The sequence below is a fragment of the Ambystoma mexicanum genome, chromosome 3p, assembly GCF_040938575.1.
Source record: "Ambystoma mexicanum isolate Mex_15411 chromosome 3p, UKY_AmexF1_1, whole genome shotgun sequence".
Lineage (NCBI taxonomy): Eukaryota > Metazoa > Chordata > Amphibia > Caudata > Ambystomatidae > Ambystoma > Ambystoma mexicanum.
Window position 1 is genome coordinate 964,012,262 of NC_090925.1, and position 15,728 is coordinate 964,027,989.

The 15,728-nt window shown below is 44.9% G+C and overlaps 1 protein-coding gene across 4 annotated transcripts in view; it reads left to right on the forward strand.

Moving 5' to 3' along the window:
• ITCH (itchy E3 ubiquitin protein ligase) overlaps positions 1 to 15,728 on the forward strand; it is a 2,968,415-nt gene that overhangs the window by 1,933,382 nt on the left and 1,019,305 nt on the right. For all 4 annotated transcript variants that reach the window (XM_069652264.1, XM_069652266.1, XM_069652265.1 and 1 more), the window contains exon 15: positions 12,296 to 12,367. In XM_069652264.1, coding sequence (XP_069508365.1) covers positions 12,296 to 12,367 — 72 coding nt within the window. The remainder of the gene's footprint in view (positions 1 to 12,295; positions 12,368 to 15,728) is intronic.

Genomic DNA, 15,728 nt, shown 5'->3' on the forward strand with positions numbered 1-15,728 from the left:
TAAACGACGGACAGCAGTCCTCTGAGGTCAAGAGGCCTGCACCCTTATCCAGTGAAGAAACTGGTTACGGCACCCTGCCCCCGAGGCAGATGGAGAGCTCGGCGTTCACCTACCTAAGGTGAGATCGTTAACCTTTGGGGTCCTACAGGATAAGAGAAAGGGAAGAGGAGAGAGGCACCCAATAACCCCAGTTCATTAATCCCATATTTTCTATCTGCAGACATCTTACTCTCCGAGTCAGACATACAGTGCACAGAGGTCCAGCCCGAGGAACCAACCGTGTGTTACACATCACCTTTGAAGACACGGCATTCACCCAGTCAAGACCGGCGCCTCTGCGGGAATCAGGTGAGCGTTACAATGCGTTTGCGTCCACATTAAGAAGTGATATCGGTCTATATGATGAGCATTCTTTCGGGTCTTTGCCGGGTTTCAGGAGCGTTATTGTGGTGGATTCTTGCCTAGAGGGGGCTATAGTGCCTGTGTGCTGGAAGGAGTTAAAGAGCTCTGTCATTGGGCGCAGAAGCATAGGGCGAATGAGTTTGTAGAACTTGGGTGGGAAGCCATCTGGTCCTGGGGCCCTGGCCTTCAGGGATTTGAGTGTTTCCTCCACCTCTTCGAACGTGATTGGGGCTTCCAGGGTAGTTCTGTCCGCTTCCCGAGAGGTGCGGTAGCCGGGCGCCTGCTATAAATTGTTCCTGAAGAGCCTTTGGGCGGGGGGCAGAGGTCAAAGTGTCGGCTAGATGGGTCGCCGCTACTCGAAGTTTTTCCCCTTTCCCATACAGAGTTCTACCTGCTGGGTCCTTCAGGGCAATGATGTGGTTCCGTCGGCGGGTTCTGGCTAGTTTGCTCACCAGGTATCTATTAGCTTTATTGCCATTTACATAATAACTCTGCTTTGTTTTAATCAGGGACTGGGCCGTGTGTAGCCTAGGGAAGTCCTCCGATAAAAGGTGCGTCTCCTGGAGGAACACCATTGAGGCCTGGAGGTCCCGTAAACAATCAATGGTGGGTGGACCTGCTTTTTACGGGAGAGTTCAGGCCCCAAACATTCAGTGAGATATAACGTAGCTTGGTGTGTGCTGGGGGGGAGGTCTGCAGGTCGCCTTCATTGATCAGGTGGGCGGTGAGGGGGAAGTAACCATCAGCTGGGGGTTGGCGGGGGGAGTCTTCCAGTGGAAGGTTGTAGATGCAGGTTAGCTGCAATCAGGTTTTAACATTATTCAAACGTGGCCCAGTAACCAAAATGGCCAGGAAGAGGCCCAACCCAACAAAAAGGAAGAAACAAAAGTCAATCAATCTAGGCCCAGTGGGCATTGGGCTGGAGTGACTGTCCATCCACTCGGCTGGGGCAATACGTGGGACGCCCGGGTGCCGAGAGTGTAGATTCCGGCATGGAGAATCAACAGTTGGTTATCAGTCATGTGCGGTGGGGGGTTTTCCTCCTTTCGGGACTTTCATCCAGTGATTGCGCTGTGACCTTGGCGTTGAGCTGTGTGTTTTGTCTGCCGGGAGGCAGTCAGATCATCTTCAGGGGTCGAGGGCTCTCCACCCATGATGCCGCCGGCTTCTTCAAGAGCGTGGATCACCCTTTTCTGCCCCTCAAACGTGAATTGGAGTGAGGCCGGGTAGAGCCATCTATACTTGATCTTTCGATCTTGCAAGAAGGTAGTCGGCGGCCGCAGTGCTCTCCGACGTTCAACTGTTGGGGGGGGCCAGGTCCTGGTAGAGCTGTATGGGAGCTCCCTGGTATTTAAGGTCACCTTGTGAGCGGCTGGCCATCATAATTTCTTATTTCGTGGTGAAAAAGTGGACTCTGGTGATCACCTCAGGGGCAGCGGTTGTAGGGGTGACCCTGCGACCACAGTCTATGAGTGCGGTCCAGCAGGAGCAATGACTTATCACAGTCTGGGAGGAGGGTCTGGAAGAGATCCCCGATGTAGGCAGAAGGGCTTGGTCAGATATCGAGGTGGGGACCCCCTCTGATGCGGATGTTGTTCCTGCGGGCCCTATTTTCCAAGTCCTCTTGCTTGCGATGTACATTCTCAGTACTGTCCTCCAGAGACTGGAGTTTCCGTTGCAGCTCCGCTATCTGAGCCGAGTGTTCCAAGTCTTGATCTTCTGTATCCCCAATCCTGTGTTCCACCTCTTCTACGCGGTTGTCCAGGCCCTCTGTTAGTCGTGATCTCTGACATACAGTTGCCGAATTCCATCTTGATCTCAGCTAGAAGGGCCTGGATATCTTCCTTTGTGGCCCATTGACCCTGGGATCTCGTAGGCGAGGAGGGCCAGTTCAGGGGGGGGCGGGGAGGTCCGGCTGTTTGAGTTGATCTTTCGGCTGCAGCAGGATGGCTATGTCTGCCAACTTTGGGCCCTTGTGCTTAGACATCTTGGTGCCTGGGCTGCAGTCCGTTCGGGTGGGTGTTACCAAGTGGCTTCAGCTGAGGGTGGCCCAACACGGTATGGGAGCGGGTGCAGAGTGGGCTTCCTACCTCCTCTAGCTAAATGCCCAAGTCTCGGCGAGGTGATATGGTGGGTGCCCCTCCCTTGTTGGTGGAGGCTGCCTGGCTAAGGCCAGTGACAAGCTCGGTGTCCCCTGCAGCCGTCTGAAGAGACGTTAGGCACCTTACCGCCAGATAGCTGTGTTGGTGGCGGGATCTGGGCTGTCTCGAGCGCCGGGCCGAATCAAGGCTGAAATCGGGAGCCCCGCTGCGGCAGGCCTTCGGTGGTGTGTAGCAGGGTAGAGGACTCCCAAAGGTCTTTGCCGGGTCCCCTGGAGCAGGGGTGGAGGAGACCCCGAGAGGCCGTCACGGTGGGCAGGCGCCTCCCTCAACTGGGCCACCCCGAGCCCCTCATCTCCGGAGCTTGGGCAGTGGGCCCGTTGCAGGTGAGTCAAATATGTTTTAACTGGGAAACAGAACTGTTTTTGCACTTATTCATGCACATTAAAAGATACATGTTTACATATTCCAATCAGGCAGTAATAGCAATTTCTTCCTGTGGTACTACGTGCACTGCTGGTCCAAACATATCCATGGAGCTGTGTGAGTGAAAGCAGGGACAAATGGTCATATGTCTGTGTTTCCCTTTTTTTGTTGGCAGTATTTTTACTCCCTGTTTTTATTTGTTGGGAGTATTTGCCTATTTTTAGGGAGTAAAAGTGGCCAATACATCCCTTATCGGGTACATTCATTCTGGAACCACACCACTTTACCAGCAGCTTCCTTCGCCTCTTAAGTCTCATGGCCTCCTGTAATTTTCTAATGCCAGAGACCAGGCTGCGCATGAGATTCCTTCAGGTTACCACAGTCAAAGGATATTTGACAAAAGGTCAAGGTTCTTTTTTCACTATTCGGGTTATGGCCAAATTCCTGAAGGGCCTTCTCAATAGTTTAATGCCAATTCCCTCGGTTTTCCCAGATTGGGATCTTAATCTGCGTTTGACCTATTTGATGGCAGCTCCTTTCGAGCCCATGCACTCCTGTTCCTTAAGGCTGTTGTCTCTTAAGACAGCCCTCTTAGTTGCAACCACGGCAGCCAGGATGGTTAGTGAGTTTCTATGTTTTTTTCTGAGAGAAAGCTTCCTCCCTAAAATAGTTTCAGAGCTTCAACTCTCTCAATCTATTGATTTGCCTGTCTTTTACCCTTCACCGCATCCATCGAAAGAGGAAAAGTGGTTCCGCCGTCTTGACCCCAAAAGAGCCTTAATCTTCTATCTAACCAGATGTTTATGGTCCATTCATTATCCCGTAAGGGTCTCGCTATAACCAAGCAAACCCTGTTGTGTTAGATTATTTTCTGTATATCCGAATGTTACCAGTCGGCAGGCAGGAAGCTTTCCCCTCTGGCATCAGGGCACATTAATCCAGAGCGGTCTCGGCTTCTACAGCCATACAGAAGGGGGTTCCTGTTAGGGAAATATGTCGTGCGGCCACATGGTCGTCTTTGCACACATTTACCAAGCATTATTCTTTAGATGTTACACGTGGTGTAAGGCATGGTTTAGTAGAGCAGTTCTGCAAAATCTGCTTGTTTAACACTTTCTGCCCAACTCCTTTATCCTAACTGCTTGGGGAGTCTATCACGATAAGGAATCTAGGAGAAAGGCAATCCATTGAAGGAGAATTTACTTACTGTAATCTTTTTATGGGTGCTTCTCCCGCAGCTTCCTCATCGCCCCTCCCATCCATCCCCGCTCAGAAAGCCCTCATGGCTTAATGCTTCTGCCTATACAAAAGATGGCTGTAATGGCTCTAAGATGACCGCTTCTATTGGCTAGACGATTGTTTTTCAAAAAAGAAATAGAAATTGTATTCATACAATTTGTAATTGATTGGGGGTTCGCCCTTTCGGATGTTTCCCATTGTTACGTTTTTATAGGCCGATTTACCTTCCCTCCCGTTGTTTTTCCTTTGCAGCGTTCGGGCAGGGGTATAAACTCTCAAGACCTTACTCTTCACCTAACCACCACCGCACAGGACTTGGATACAGCACTCTCAGCACTATCTGCCTGTAAAATATAATGGCGGAGTCGGGAGTGAGTCAGTCTGCGTCAGTCCCTACCTTTTTCATGTAAGAGGAGCTGCAGCAACGTTCTTCGATTCAGTTTTTTTTTTTTTTTTTTTTGGGACTTTGTGTGCACTGTCACTTTAACTTCCTGCCTTCAAAACAGGAAAGAGAGCGCGGAGCGCGCGCGGAGTCGGGAGTGAGTCAGTCTGCGTCAGTCCGCGTTAGTTGAGCGGATTCGACATGACTGCAACAACAGCGGAATCCACCCACGATGGTCCGGCAACAAGGCGGAAAACTTTGTATCAACGGAGAATGCAAAATCCATGGGTCGCCCTTAAAGCAGATAAACCCGCAGCGCCACCGCTACTCAAGGTAAGCGCTGTGCACTGCAAAAATAAGAGCGCCACTGATTTGACTCTCGAGCTCAACATGCCAGCCGAGCTAGTGCCTGAGTTGGACTCGGAGGCACGGCCATTGTGCAGCGAAGCGATTGTCAACGAGACGCCGACGTTTTTACCATCTCAAGTTTTCGGCGATGCCAGTGAGTCCAGTGAGTCACATACCATAGTTACCAGTAATGAAAATTTAACAGGTGATCCAGATAAACATACGACATCAATAAGTCTTATAGACTGCCGGCCAGCCATTGTTGTTCCTCCGTTAGCCGACAACATATTAAAAACGTCAGATAGTACGCGACTTTGTGAATCAACTCTAACTCTGCTCAATGCAAGTGAAGAGCAGCAATTTAAACTTACGAATCTGGAAAGCCTACCTGTTACTGCTGCCGAGCCGCTCCCTGCGACGAGTCAGGCTGCGGGTGTGAGCCCCTTTCTACCATTTCAACTAGAATCTACTGATGTCTTCTTCTCGCCTCTTGAGTTTACGGATGCGGAGATTTTGGAGGCATCCCAAACTGAAGAGTCAAACATCTCCAACCATGATTCTCAATATGAACGTCAAGCTGTTCCAAATGTTTGCCAAGAAAATGCTCATCAATTGTTAGTTGACGCGCAAACAGGGCCCTCATTAATATCGACAGAACGCGTAGCTAACGTAGCTAACACTGGCCCTGCGGCAAGACACTCGATGAACATGGAACTTATGTCTCACGAATGCGTGCCTACAATGACGCAGCACCCAATGTACACTAGAACAATTCGACCAATATATTCCCGTCAAATCGCTCCAGAAACGCACTCCTTAACATTACAACATATGTCCCGCAAATTGGCGGGAATTAAACAGACCTCCTCAACAGAGCAAACAGGGCTGGAGTCGCCCCGTAGAAGTACTCTATTGAAGGACACTACAATCAATTCAAATGTTTCTCCTTTATTGATCAAAACTGCGAAATACACCTCAGACTCAATGGAAGTGGGAAATGCGCCGCTCCAAGTGAGTACGGCGCTGAAAGGTCGGAATACCAAAGCAGGTTCATCTCGGCATAGAACCTCTATATCAAAAATGGCAAATAAATCAAATACTGAACATGAGCAACCGGGAGATGAGATCGGTGAAACAGGGGAAAAGAACACCACGCGAAATCGTGACGCACATTGGGACTCACCAAACTGCTCACAGCAAAGTAGAGATGAAACCAAGGATACTCAAGCGAAACCAAGCCTCTCTTCTGCCGCGGCAATACAGATTTACAATAACGTTTTAGCTGCTTCTAGCACTGCCTTGCTCCCTTTTTCAAAGATGTATGAATCCTTACATGAAACTATAAAAGATCAATCCTCCTTAATTGTCAGCCTAAAGGAAAAGATGGACAAGTTTGAAGTAACAACAACCTTCCTTCAAAATCAACTTTTACGAGAGGCTGATAATACGATCAGATGGCAAGAAAGGTTAAGCGATCTTGCTGCTAGACACCACTGTCAAAACGATACCCTAACTGAAGGTCTACTAGACGCCGTAAAGTGGATGCGTCACTATGATTGCTCAACCAATCTAAGTTCGTTACCAAGTTGTTGCCATCTTAAATCGGAAACTGTCAAAAAAAACAACGAGCAACTTGACACTCACTGCAAAAATCAAAGTGGAGAACCAATACAGGATTCTTCCCACAAAGCAGATTCACCAACAGAACAAGATGTGGAGCAAAATTTGTGCAATAAAATTTGTTCAAACTCAAAGGACTTGCCAGCCACAGAATCCGACGAGGCCATAACTGTCACCCAAAGACCTACAAATGTGATCTCAAATCTACCTTCAAAATTGACCTCATTTGGAATTTTTGATGGAGCTGCCAAATCTATCTCACTGAGGCCGGCATCAAATTCCAAATCCTTTTTAAGAAACGACAAAAACTTGGAAGTAGCGCCACCTAGCAAGCGACCCCAGAATGCAACAAAACCACGAACCTCCACAACGAAAAGGAAATACATCAGAAATATAATTCGAAAAAACGATTTAGGGTTGTCCAGCGACACGGTGATAACCAAAAAAGATAATCACCCATCCACTGAAAGACCTCACAATGTGTTGTCTACAAAATGTGGTCTTCAACCTCCGTCAAAAAAACGTTTTCGAGCTGATGCCGAAATGAGCAAGTTGAATGAGTCCATCACCGACCTTTGTGACCTTTCAACTTACTCAGATGATTTGGAAGAAAAGTTAACGGGAAAACTAACTGAAGATCGTGCGCTGGTTAGTGACAATCGACAACGATCGAATGAAGTAGATGCGTTAAAAGGAAACCACGCATCATCTTCTACGAAATCCACAAAGAAAAGTTCAAGGAGACACGAAGAAAATAGTTCTCTCCTTACTTCAAAGTTAAACCCGAAACAAACATCGTTTCAGAAAAAAAACCTTATTCATCATCCAATTCGTGACCACGTGGATCTAAGCGAGCATCTTAACCAGTCAGCTTGTAAAATACGACTGCAAAATCTTCACGTCGACGACGAAGAACTAAATCTGAACCGTCATAACGTAATGAAACTTTTCAAATGTATTCCATCACTCCGTACTATTGTTTCTGATGACATCAAAATCGTCGAGTATCCCACTGAAAAATGTTGCGACCAAGTACTGTTACACATTATTTCATCTTCAGTAAGAAACACCATTATGAAAGACGCGGACGAACTCCTAGTATTCGGCTTCGACATCTCCCTCAAACTCAATGATGTCAACATAAGTAGAGGATCCAAAGCCAACTCTTGCAACTTTTCGTTTAAACAAGACGAAAGACGCACTATGAAACGCTCATCCATGCAAATGGGTAGCAACATTCGCGACAGAAACAACAAGTCCTTTTCCCACTTCAAACGCTTGGATAACATACCAAACTTCGTTGATTCGAGACACTAGCAAATACAGAACTCAAACGAAATTCAGTGCGTCTTCCTATCTTGGAACACAAGAGGCTTCAATCATCTTTTCAATAATGCTTGGGTAGAAACAGACTCGCCCTTCGTCATCAGTCTACAGGAGACCTGGTTGAGTGAAGTACCCTCATGTGATGGATACGTAACGCTTTTGAATCCGGCCATAAAGAACCCTACAGGCAGACCATCCTCTGGCCTACTAATGTTGATAAAAATCACTCCATGGTGGTCCATAACTGAGTCCTTCTGCCCGAACCCCTTCGTCCAAGGTGTTATTCTACAGACTGCAGATACCAACATTCAGACGAGGAAACATCTTCTCATTTTAAACGGATATTGGAATCCGACACAAATCAGCAGCAAGAAATTTGTAAACTCTGTTATTACTCAAATCGACAATGCTCAATTAACATATACAAATCTCTCCATTATATTCAGTGGAGATCTGAACTGCTCCTGGTTCAAACTAGAACAACCTTCAAAGACATTTAAACTTATAACCAACGATGACGAACCAGTGAGAAGTTATATGTGGAGAAGTGCTTTGAATATTCGTGGCTGCCAAATGGTAAATGGAAGGGTGAAAGGTGATCAACCGCCCCGACATACCTGGGCCAATAACAAATCACGATCAATTATCGACTACTATTGGGTTTCCCAAAACTTGTTCGAAAATGATCCCTCCTTAGAAATATGTGAAATGAAAAATAGCGACCACGATCTTCTCCGATTCTCATGTAGGTGTGAATGGTCAAAACAAACAAATAATTATTCCATTCCCTTAACAGTAAATGCAGGAGGAAACCGAATACGAATAAATGGCTCTCAAATCAATTTTTTGACTAAACAGTTAGAAAACTCATGCGAGTCTCTGACGGTCGATTACGTGCCACTGTTATCAAATGTTCGATCCTCAAAATTTAGTCATAAAGCTGCAAATAATTCTCATAAACAACACACCACCACGCTCATTACAGACGCCAAGAAACAGATGCACAGAGACATTAGAGCTTTGAAAAGGTCACCTCTCCTGATCTGTGGAGGAAAGTCCCTAAAAGTGGCAATTCGTTTGAGAAGGCAAACATATCGTAACTGGCTTCGATCTCAGAAAATAATAATCGATCAAGACAGAGCGGAAACACTTATGAAACATCTAATTACTTTAAACACCTATGAGACTTGGAAAATACTAAATTCAGGAAACCAGCAACGTCATCCTCTAATAACACATGAAATTGATGCTGCAACGTGGGAAGCCCATTTTTTAAACATGTCTTGTAAACCAACAAAGGAACCATCATCAATTCCACATTGTACTGTTCCAAACTGGGACCTACACATCACGTCAACTGACATAGAAGAAGCTATACACAGACTAAAAAATTCTAATGCAATGGGTCCTGATATGATTTCAAACGTGATGTTAAAAAGAAACGCTTCTGAATGGGCAGTTTTCATTGAGACGCTATTTCTGCAATTGTCCAACAAAATGGTGATTCCGAAATCTTGGCAAAACGCTATTGTGGTGCCGATACACAAAAAAGGCAGCAGGGCGGATCCAGACAACTATCGCCCAATTGCTCTATTGGACACGATTGGTAAAATATTTGCTTCTTTCTTACGTCTAAAATTGTCAAACTGGGCTACGATTAATCAAATCACCGACATTCGTCAAACAGGATTTACAAAAGGAGTTGGAGTCGAGGCAAACCTCGTGATATTAAACATCTTAAAACTAGAAACCTTAAAAGCAAAGAAAAAAATCCACTTTGCCTTCATTGACTTACGAGGAGCGTTTGACAATGTAAATCGTGACCTGCTATGGAAGAAGTTGACTGCCTGGAACTGTCCTCAAGAGCTGACCGCACCAATAATTGCGTTACATTCCGATACCTCAATTAGAGTGCGGCTGAACACCCAGGGCGATTTGTCAAAACCTGTATGCACCAACAAAGGTGTAAAACAGGGGTGTCCATTAGCAGCTGAACTTTTTAAACTGTTTATTTCCGATCTCCCCAAACACTTATCGTCAGCACGTTCCTTCGCTCCGAAAATTAATGACACACAAATTCAATGCGTTGTGTATGCAGACGATGTTGTTTTGATAGATTCAACTGAGATCGGGTTGCAAAGACTCTTAAACAAGTTACAAGAGTACTTGGATTTGAACGACTTACATCTGAACTCTGGAAAAACTAAAATAATGACCATCGGAGCGGCTGGCTCTAAGAAGCAAAAGCTATTTAAGTGGTATATAAATGGGATTCCCTTGAACACCACAAATTCCATAAAATACCTAGGAATTATGTTTAATTCTTCAATAAACGAACAGCATTGGAAATCGGATCTTTTTAACAAAATGACCCAACTGAGTATTCAAGCAAGCAAAATCTATAACTCATTTGGTAAATTTAGCCTAAAACCAATTCTAATGTTCTACCTTCAAAAAGTGGTTCCAGTAATCACTTTTGGTTCTGAGGCCGGGTGGAATCTCGATATGAAGATTTGGCAGAAGCTTGAGGGCTTATTCTGGCGTCGTGTGTTGAAACTTCCACCTTATATATCAATGATCCAACTAAACTACGAGCTGTCACTAATCTCCTTGTACACACATGTCATGTGGAAGTCACTAATGACCTTGCGCAAAATGAACTTGATCCCAAGGGCCCCTGCGTATAATCTCTTCGAAGTAAAACCTGATCAAATACAATCTGGACTTCTACAAGAATGGAGACAATTGTTGGCTGAATTATTGACTCGAGCAGGCATCTCGCAAGAAGATCTGATCTTGCGTCCCCAATGGGCTAAAAAGAAATTTGAGCAATGGAGTTGGATCGAGAATTACGATCAACGTGCCTTAATGCCAACCACGCTGAAATCTGATCTAGTAGTTCATAAATTAAATGTTCCTAGTCGATACTTGACCAAATGTCCATCTAGACATCATCGTACTCAGTTCCTGCGACTTCGTTTGAACGCTCTTCCGACCAAAGCAATGCAAGCATGTCGTCACATGAGAGAAACGTCTGACAACCTCTGTCGATTCTGCAAGCTTGAGATCGAAACTATAGAACATCTATTGTCGGGGTGCACGGCGTTGGTTGAACGGAGGATGCAACATCTAAGGGGTTTTACCCCCGAGACCTTAAATAACCACCATTGGTGGCAATATGCAGTATCTGGACATAACGTCAAATTGACATATGGGGTAGTGAACTTTCTGGACTCCTTGAAATTATATGAAAACTAAAGGATTACCTTAAGTTTAGTCTTAACGACTAGGAAGAGTGACTAGTGTAGTGTCTTTTCTACTCCAATAGACCAAATGTAATAAAAGCACGGAGACCTGTCTGTTTACACACAGGTTTATCGAGCTGAAATTAAAAAAAAAAAAAAAAAAAATAAATATATAATGTATGTATGTATCCATTCTGTATTGAATCCAAAGGCCACTAAAGCGTCTCATGTAACTAAGATCACCACATGTAACAGCGCCTCAATGCCCAAGGGCTGTTTGCGCGCTATATAAATTTAAATAAATAAAATAAATAAAAAGGGAGGAACTGAAGCATGGGGTGTAGTGACGTGCTATAAATACGACACCTGATGTTACGTCCTGAGCTGATGATCGAGCGCTGTGCAAGAAGGATCGACAATCAATGGCGGAGTCGAGGTCCACTATGCCCCCTGTCGAAAAGATTTCCGAGCAGCAGAGCTGGATGAGGATATCTATCAAGATGAGGAGTCTGTGGGAGAAGAATCCATAGAAGGATCATTACGGTAAGTAATTTCGCCTTCTATTTCTTGTAAGCACCTCCTAAATAGGACTCTGAAGGAACACACATCGGCACTGTCAGTGAAAAAAGTAAATTCTCTGAAAATGTACATCCATTCAGATGACTACATCCTCCTAGCCAGACCCCAAACTGTGGAATATAGAGGATGTAACCCCTATAGTAGGCTCGTATTTGAAAGGCAATGTTAAAGGTAACGAGGTGTGGTCCAAGTATTAAAGTGCCTTGTTGGGATCCTTTTTTCCTTACAAATGGTCCAAATCTTATGCTTAGAAAATGTTGTCCTGGTCTACTGTTCAGTAGCTGTCTAGATTTGCCTTATTGCAGCACCTGCCCTGCTGGTAACTTTGCACCAAAATGAATTTTGATGCGTGTCTGCTAAATTGGTTTGTTCTGTGATTGCCTTCTATAAAGGACACTGGCATTTTATTTTATTAACATAACTTTTCCTAAGAGAGACAGCTAATTATTGGGTGTGAGATGTTGGTACTCAGGTTTATTATTCCTTTAATAGAGTGGGTTGCCATGAGTCGGAAGTGGGCGCTTGACCTATTTTTTCGAAGTAGTCCATCTTTATCAGGTCCAATGAAAAATGCAGCTATATGAGCAATCTACTACTACAAATCTGACATGTTATGCATTTTCTTTCAGCAACTGGCCATGCCTCAACACATAAAGATTTCAGTGACGAGGAAAACCTTGTTTGAGGACTCATTTCAACAGGTACTTTTTTGGGTTGATTTGTTGTATGACTCGTTTGGACTGGCCTTAGAGTATCCAGATATACTTGTATTATGCATGATAACGTTTTGTTCTTACTTGCAGGCCTGGCATGTTTCTCATGTCAGGAATACTAAGCCGTGTATTTAAGTGTTCATGTTTATTAAGAAATCAGCTCAGTGTGGTCAGTTACTTAAATTGCTCTCCAGCCCCTTGGTGCATACTGCACCCAGTAAGGTACCCTCATTGATAATGAATGATCACAGGCTCCCCTCATCATCAATGAAACAGAAAATTACTGACATTTTTTTTAAAGGTTATAGTCTGTCTGCAAGACTTACGGGCAGTAGAGACCCCATTAACAAACCTTGTAAATTGTAGGGAAGAATGTGTTGGTATTTTACCATTTGAGTCTCTACAATTGGCCAATCAATTCTCACTTACTTGGAGAGCGATATTATACTAAGTAAAGTTTTCGAAACGTCAGCTGTGATCAACTCGCAAGAACAAAAGAAAGCTGCCATGATCATTGATGAATGTCCCCTAACAACTCAACCTTATTTCCCCAGATAAATGTGTTTGAACAAGGACGTTGGTAATGCAACCTTGACAGCATTACACTTAGTCCTAAATTCTCTTGTTAGTCTTTGAGTTGCTAAAGGGCGAGGTACAAGTCCATTCTAGGATTCTATTCGAAATGACTAAGGAAATAGGTTGCTGTGAAACTTCCATGGTGAGGCTGAAGGAGGCTCTTAACAATGTTTTAGGAGTAATGGAATCCATCAAGGCTGAACTGCGGCATCACTCCGCTCTCATAGGAGAATTGAAGCTAGTAGCGATAGCGCAACCAGAAAATTCAAAAATGACCCGCCAGGCTATGCAGTCCCCAGATTGTAATCAGCCGTGAGGAGCCAATATCTTTGGTGACTGAAAACGATCCAGACTATGATGAGCTGGACGACACACCATTATCGCAGTCTTCCCTACTCTAAGAAGGGGAAAGAGTCAGAAGCGGCGGTAGCTCTAGGCTTTCCGTGCGGCTTGACTCTAATCCTCTGCTAGGTTCTTTCCTCTAATCCTGCACGTCGGCTGTGTGCCGTGCACTGATGGCGTCTGCTGCTCGTCTCTCTGTGAGGAAGCCTGGCCGCTGCATCTGCTTAGAGCGGTTCCCTCGCCTCCACTCCCCAGGCACTACAGGCCGCCTTTGTATCGGCCGTCCTGTAGATTCTTCGGACGGTATGGCGTGGCTCACACTGGGATGGTAAGAATTCTGCTATTTACATCAACCGGGTGGCAGAAGGAGGAGAACCTCAGGCTCTGTTTAAATTCTTTTTCATTAATTCCATTGGTACGATGGCTATGGTCTTAGCCTAACTCGAGTTGCAGGCTACTACTTTCAGACTAGCACGATGGCTGCACATAAGAAGATTGGGATCAACCCTACTCCTAATCTGGCTTTGGGGGTCTTAGCAGACTCAATAGCCTCTTCTCCAGTCACTAACAGAGACCGTGTACTGGAGGTTGTAGCCCTTAGCGAGCGCAGGAGACTGAGAGTGTACAGCAAACAGAGTAAACTCTCTGCTACAAAAATCTCCCCTTTTTAAGACCATGTTGCCCCGCATAAAGCTTCAAACTCTTGATATGATCTAGTGAAGCTTGATCCCATAGTACAAATACCCTTGGTCAGTCTTTAAAAAACTGGCCCTATGGACCATATGATGCCACTTTCGACCATTGATTTCGCACTCCCGGTAAGATCTGAGATATTCATAAACCCGTTAACCCCTGCTGGCCCAGGGAGGGTTGTGCCTACCTTAGCCCAAGGCGCAAGCCCTTTGGTCCTCCCCAGTGGCCCGAGCTTATGGCTAATATTGCTAAAGAATTACTGGCATGCAAAGATCCATTTGACATTGGCTTTCTGGCTGAGACCCTGAATAATTGGGCATAGAGTCTACGGCCACTTAATGTGAATGCTGCTTCCCAGACACAAGCTTATCGAACCAGGAGTCCTACCCCAGGATTCCAGAGTGAATGCAGCCTTCCAAACCCTCATACAAAGGGTAACAATAGATCAAGGGACCCAAACTGATTGTTGCAGTAAGGTTTCGCTGGTGCCCATAGTGACAGTCCTGGACTGCAAGGAAAAGGGTTTTATTTCCAACATAGCTGGGCCACAGAAATCCTTTCCGCTGGCTTCGCCAAGTGCTTCGAACCTTGCACATAAAGATGCCAATCGGCGCTTAATTCTGAACACCAAATTGAAGAGAGCACTATCATGGAACTTACAAATAAAGTCACAAATGCCAAGAATAAAGGACATGAACACTTATGACTTTGTAATGGACCAAACAAATTTCATCATAACTAATATTCATTAAAGCGAAGGATAAGAATCCAAAGAAGCCTTACGCAACAAGGTTCTAGCCTGGCTGCGTCTGAGAACAGGTCCAGGAGTGGTCAGACGCACAGACTTAATCATCATTCGTAGGATTGATCAGAGCGATTGGTGCTTGCTACCTAACTGTGATTATATTATAGTGGGCTGTGGGGCCAGCACCCTTCCTTCCTTTCTTAGACTGTGTACATATTTGCCCAAACGTGCTTCAAAATGTAATCTGATTCTCTAATGCCTACTGTTCTCTCAATGGTATCCTTCCTTTTTTTGCTCTCTACCATTATAGCTCACACAATGTTCACTGAGGTTTATTAGTCTCTTTGGTGGTGAGATTGTTCTCATTACTATAGCTGATTTTTTTGCTTGCCATGCTGAATTTTAATTGTTATGATATGCTCCATTTATGTATTTTTTATGTGCGTTTGTTTCTGTTTTGCGCCATCACACCTATGGGTCTATTGTGCGCATTACAAATGTAATAAAGTAAATAAAGTAAAGTAAAGAGGTGGAGGGAATTGAACCATATGGGGACCCCATAATTAAATGTGTTAAATCAAAAAGGAATAAAGGAAAGAAGAAAAAAGGAATAAAGGAAAGAAGAGACGAGGTGATACCATTTTGCAGGGAACGGAGGCTCAGGACCAAAATATGGAAATAACAAAGGGGCTAGAGGGGTTGAAGGAGGCGGTGAAAAATAACTTTCTGGAGCTATGGAGTCTATTAGAACAGAAATGCGGCACCACTCTATTCTTTTAAATGATCTAAAGACAATAGCATTGGTGCAACCAGAAACTGTGAAAGTGGCCGCTTTGGTACATGGCTCCCAGGTTGTAATCGGCCATGATAAGCCAATACATGTGCCCTCTCAGGATGTGCTTGACTAACGAATGTAATGATACACCAACTCTATTGCCCCAACCCACTTTCTACCTCCACTGCAACCACCTCCCTCACACATAGGGCCCACTA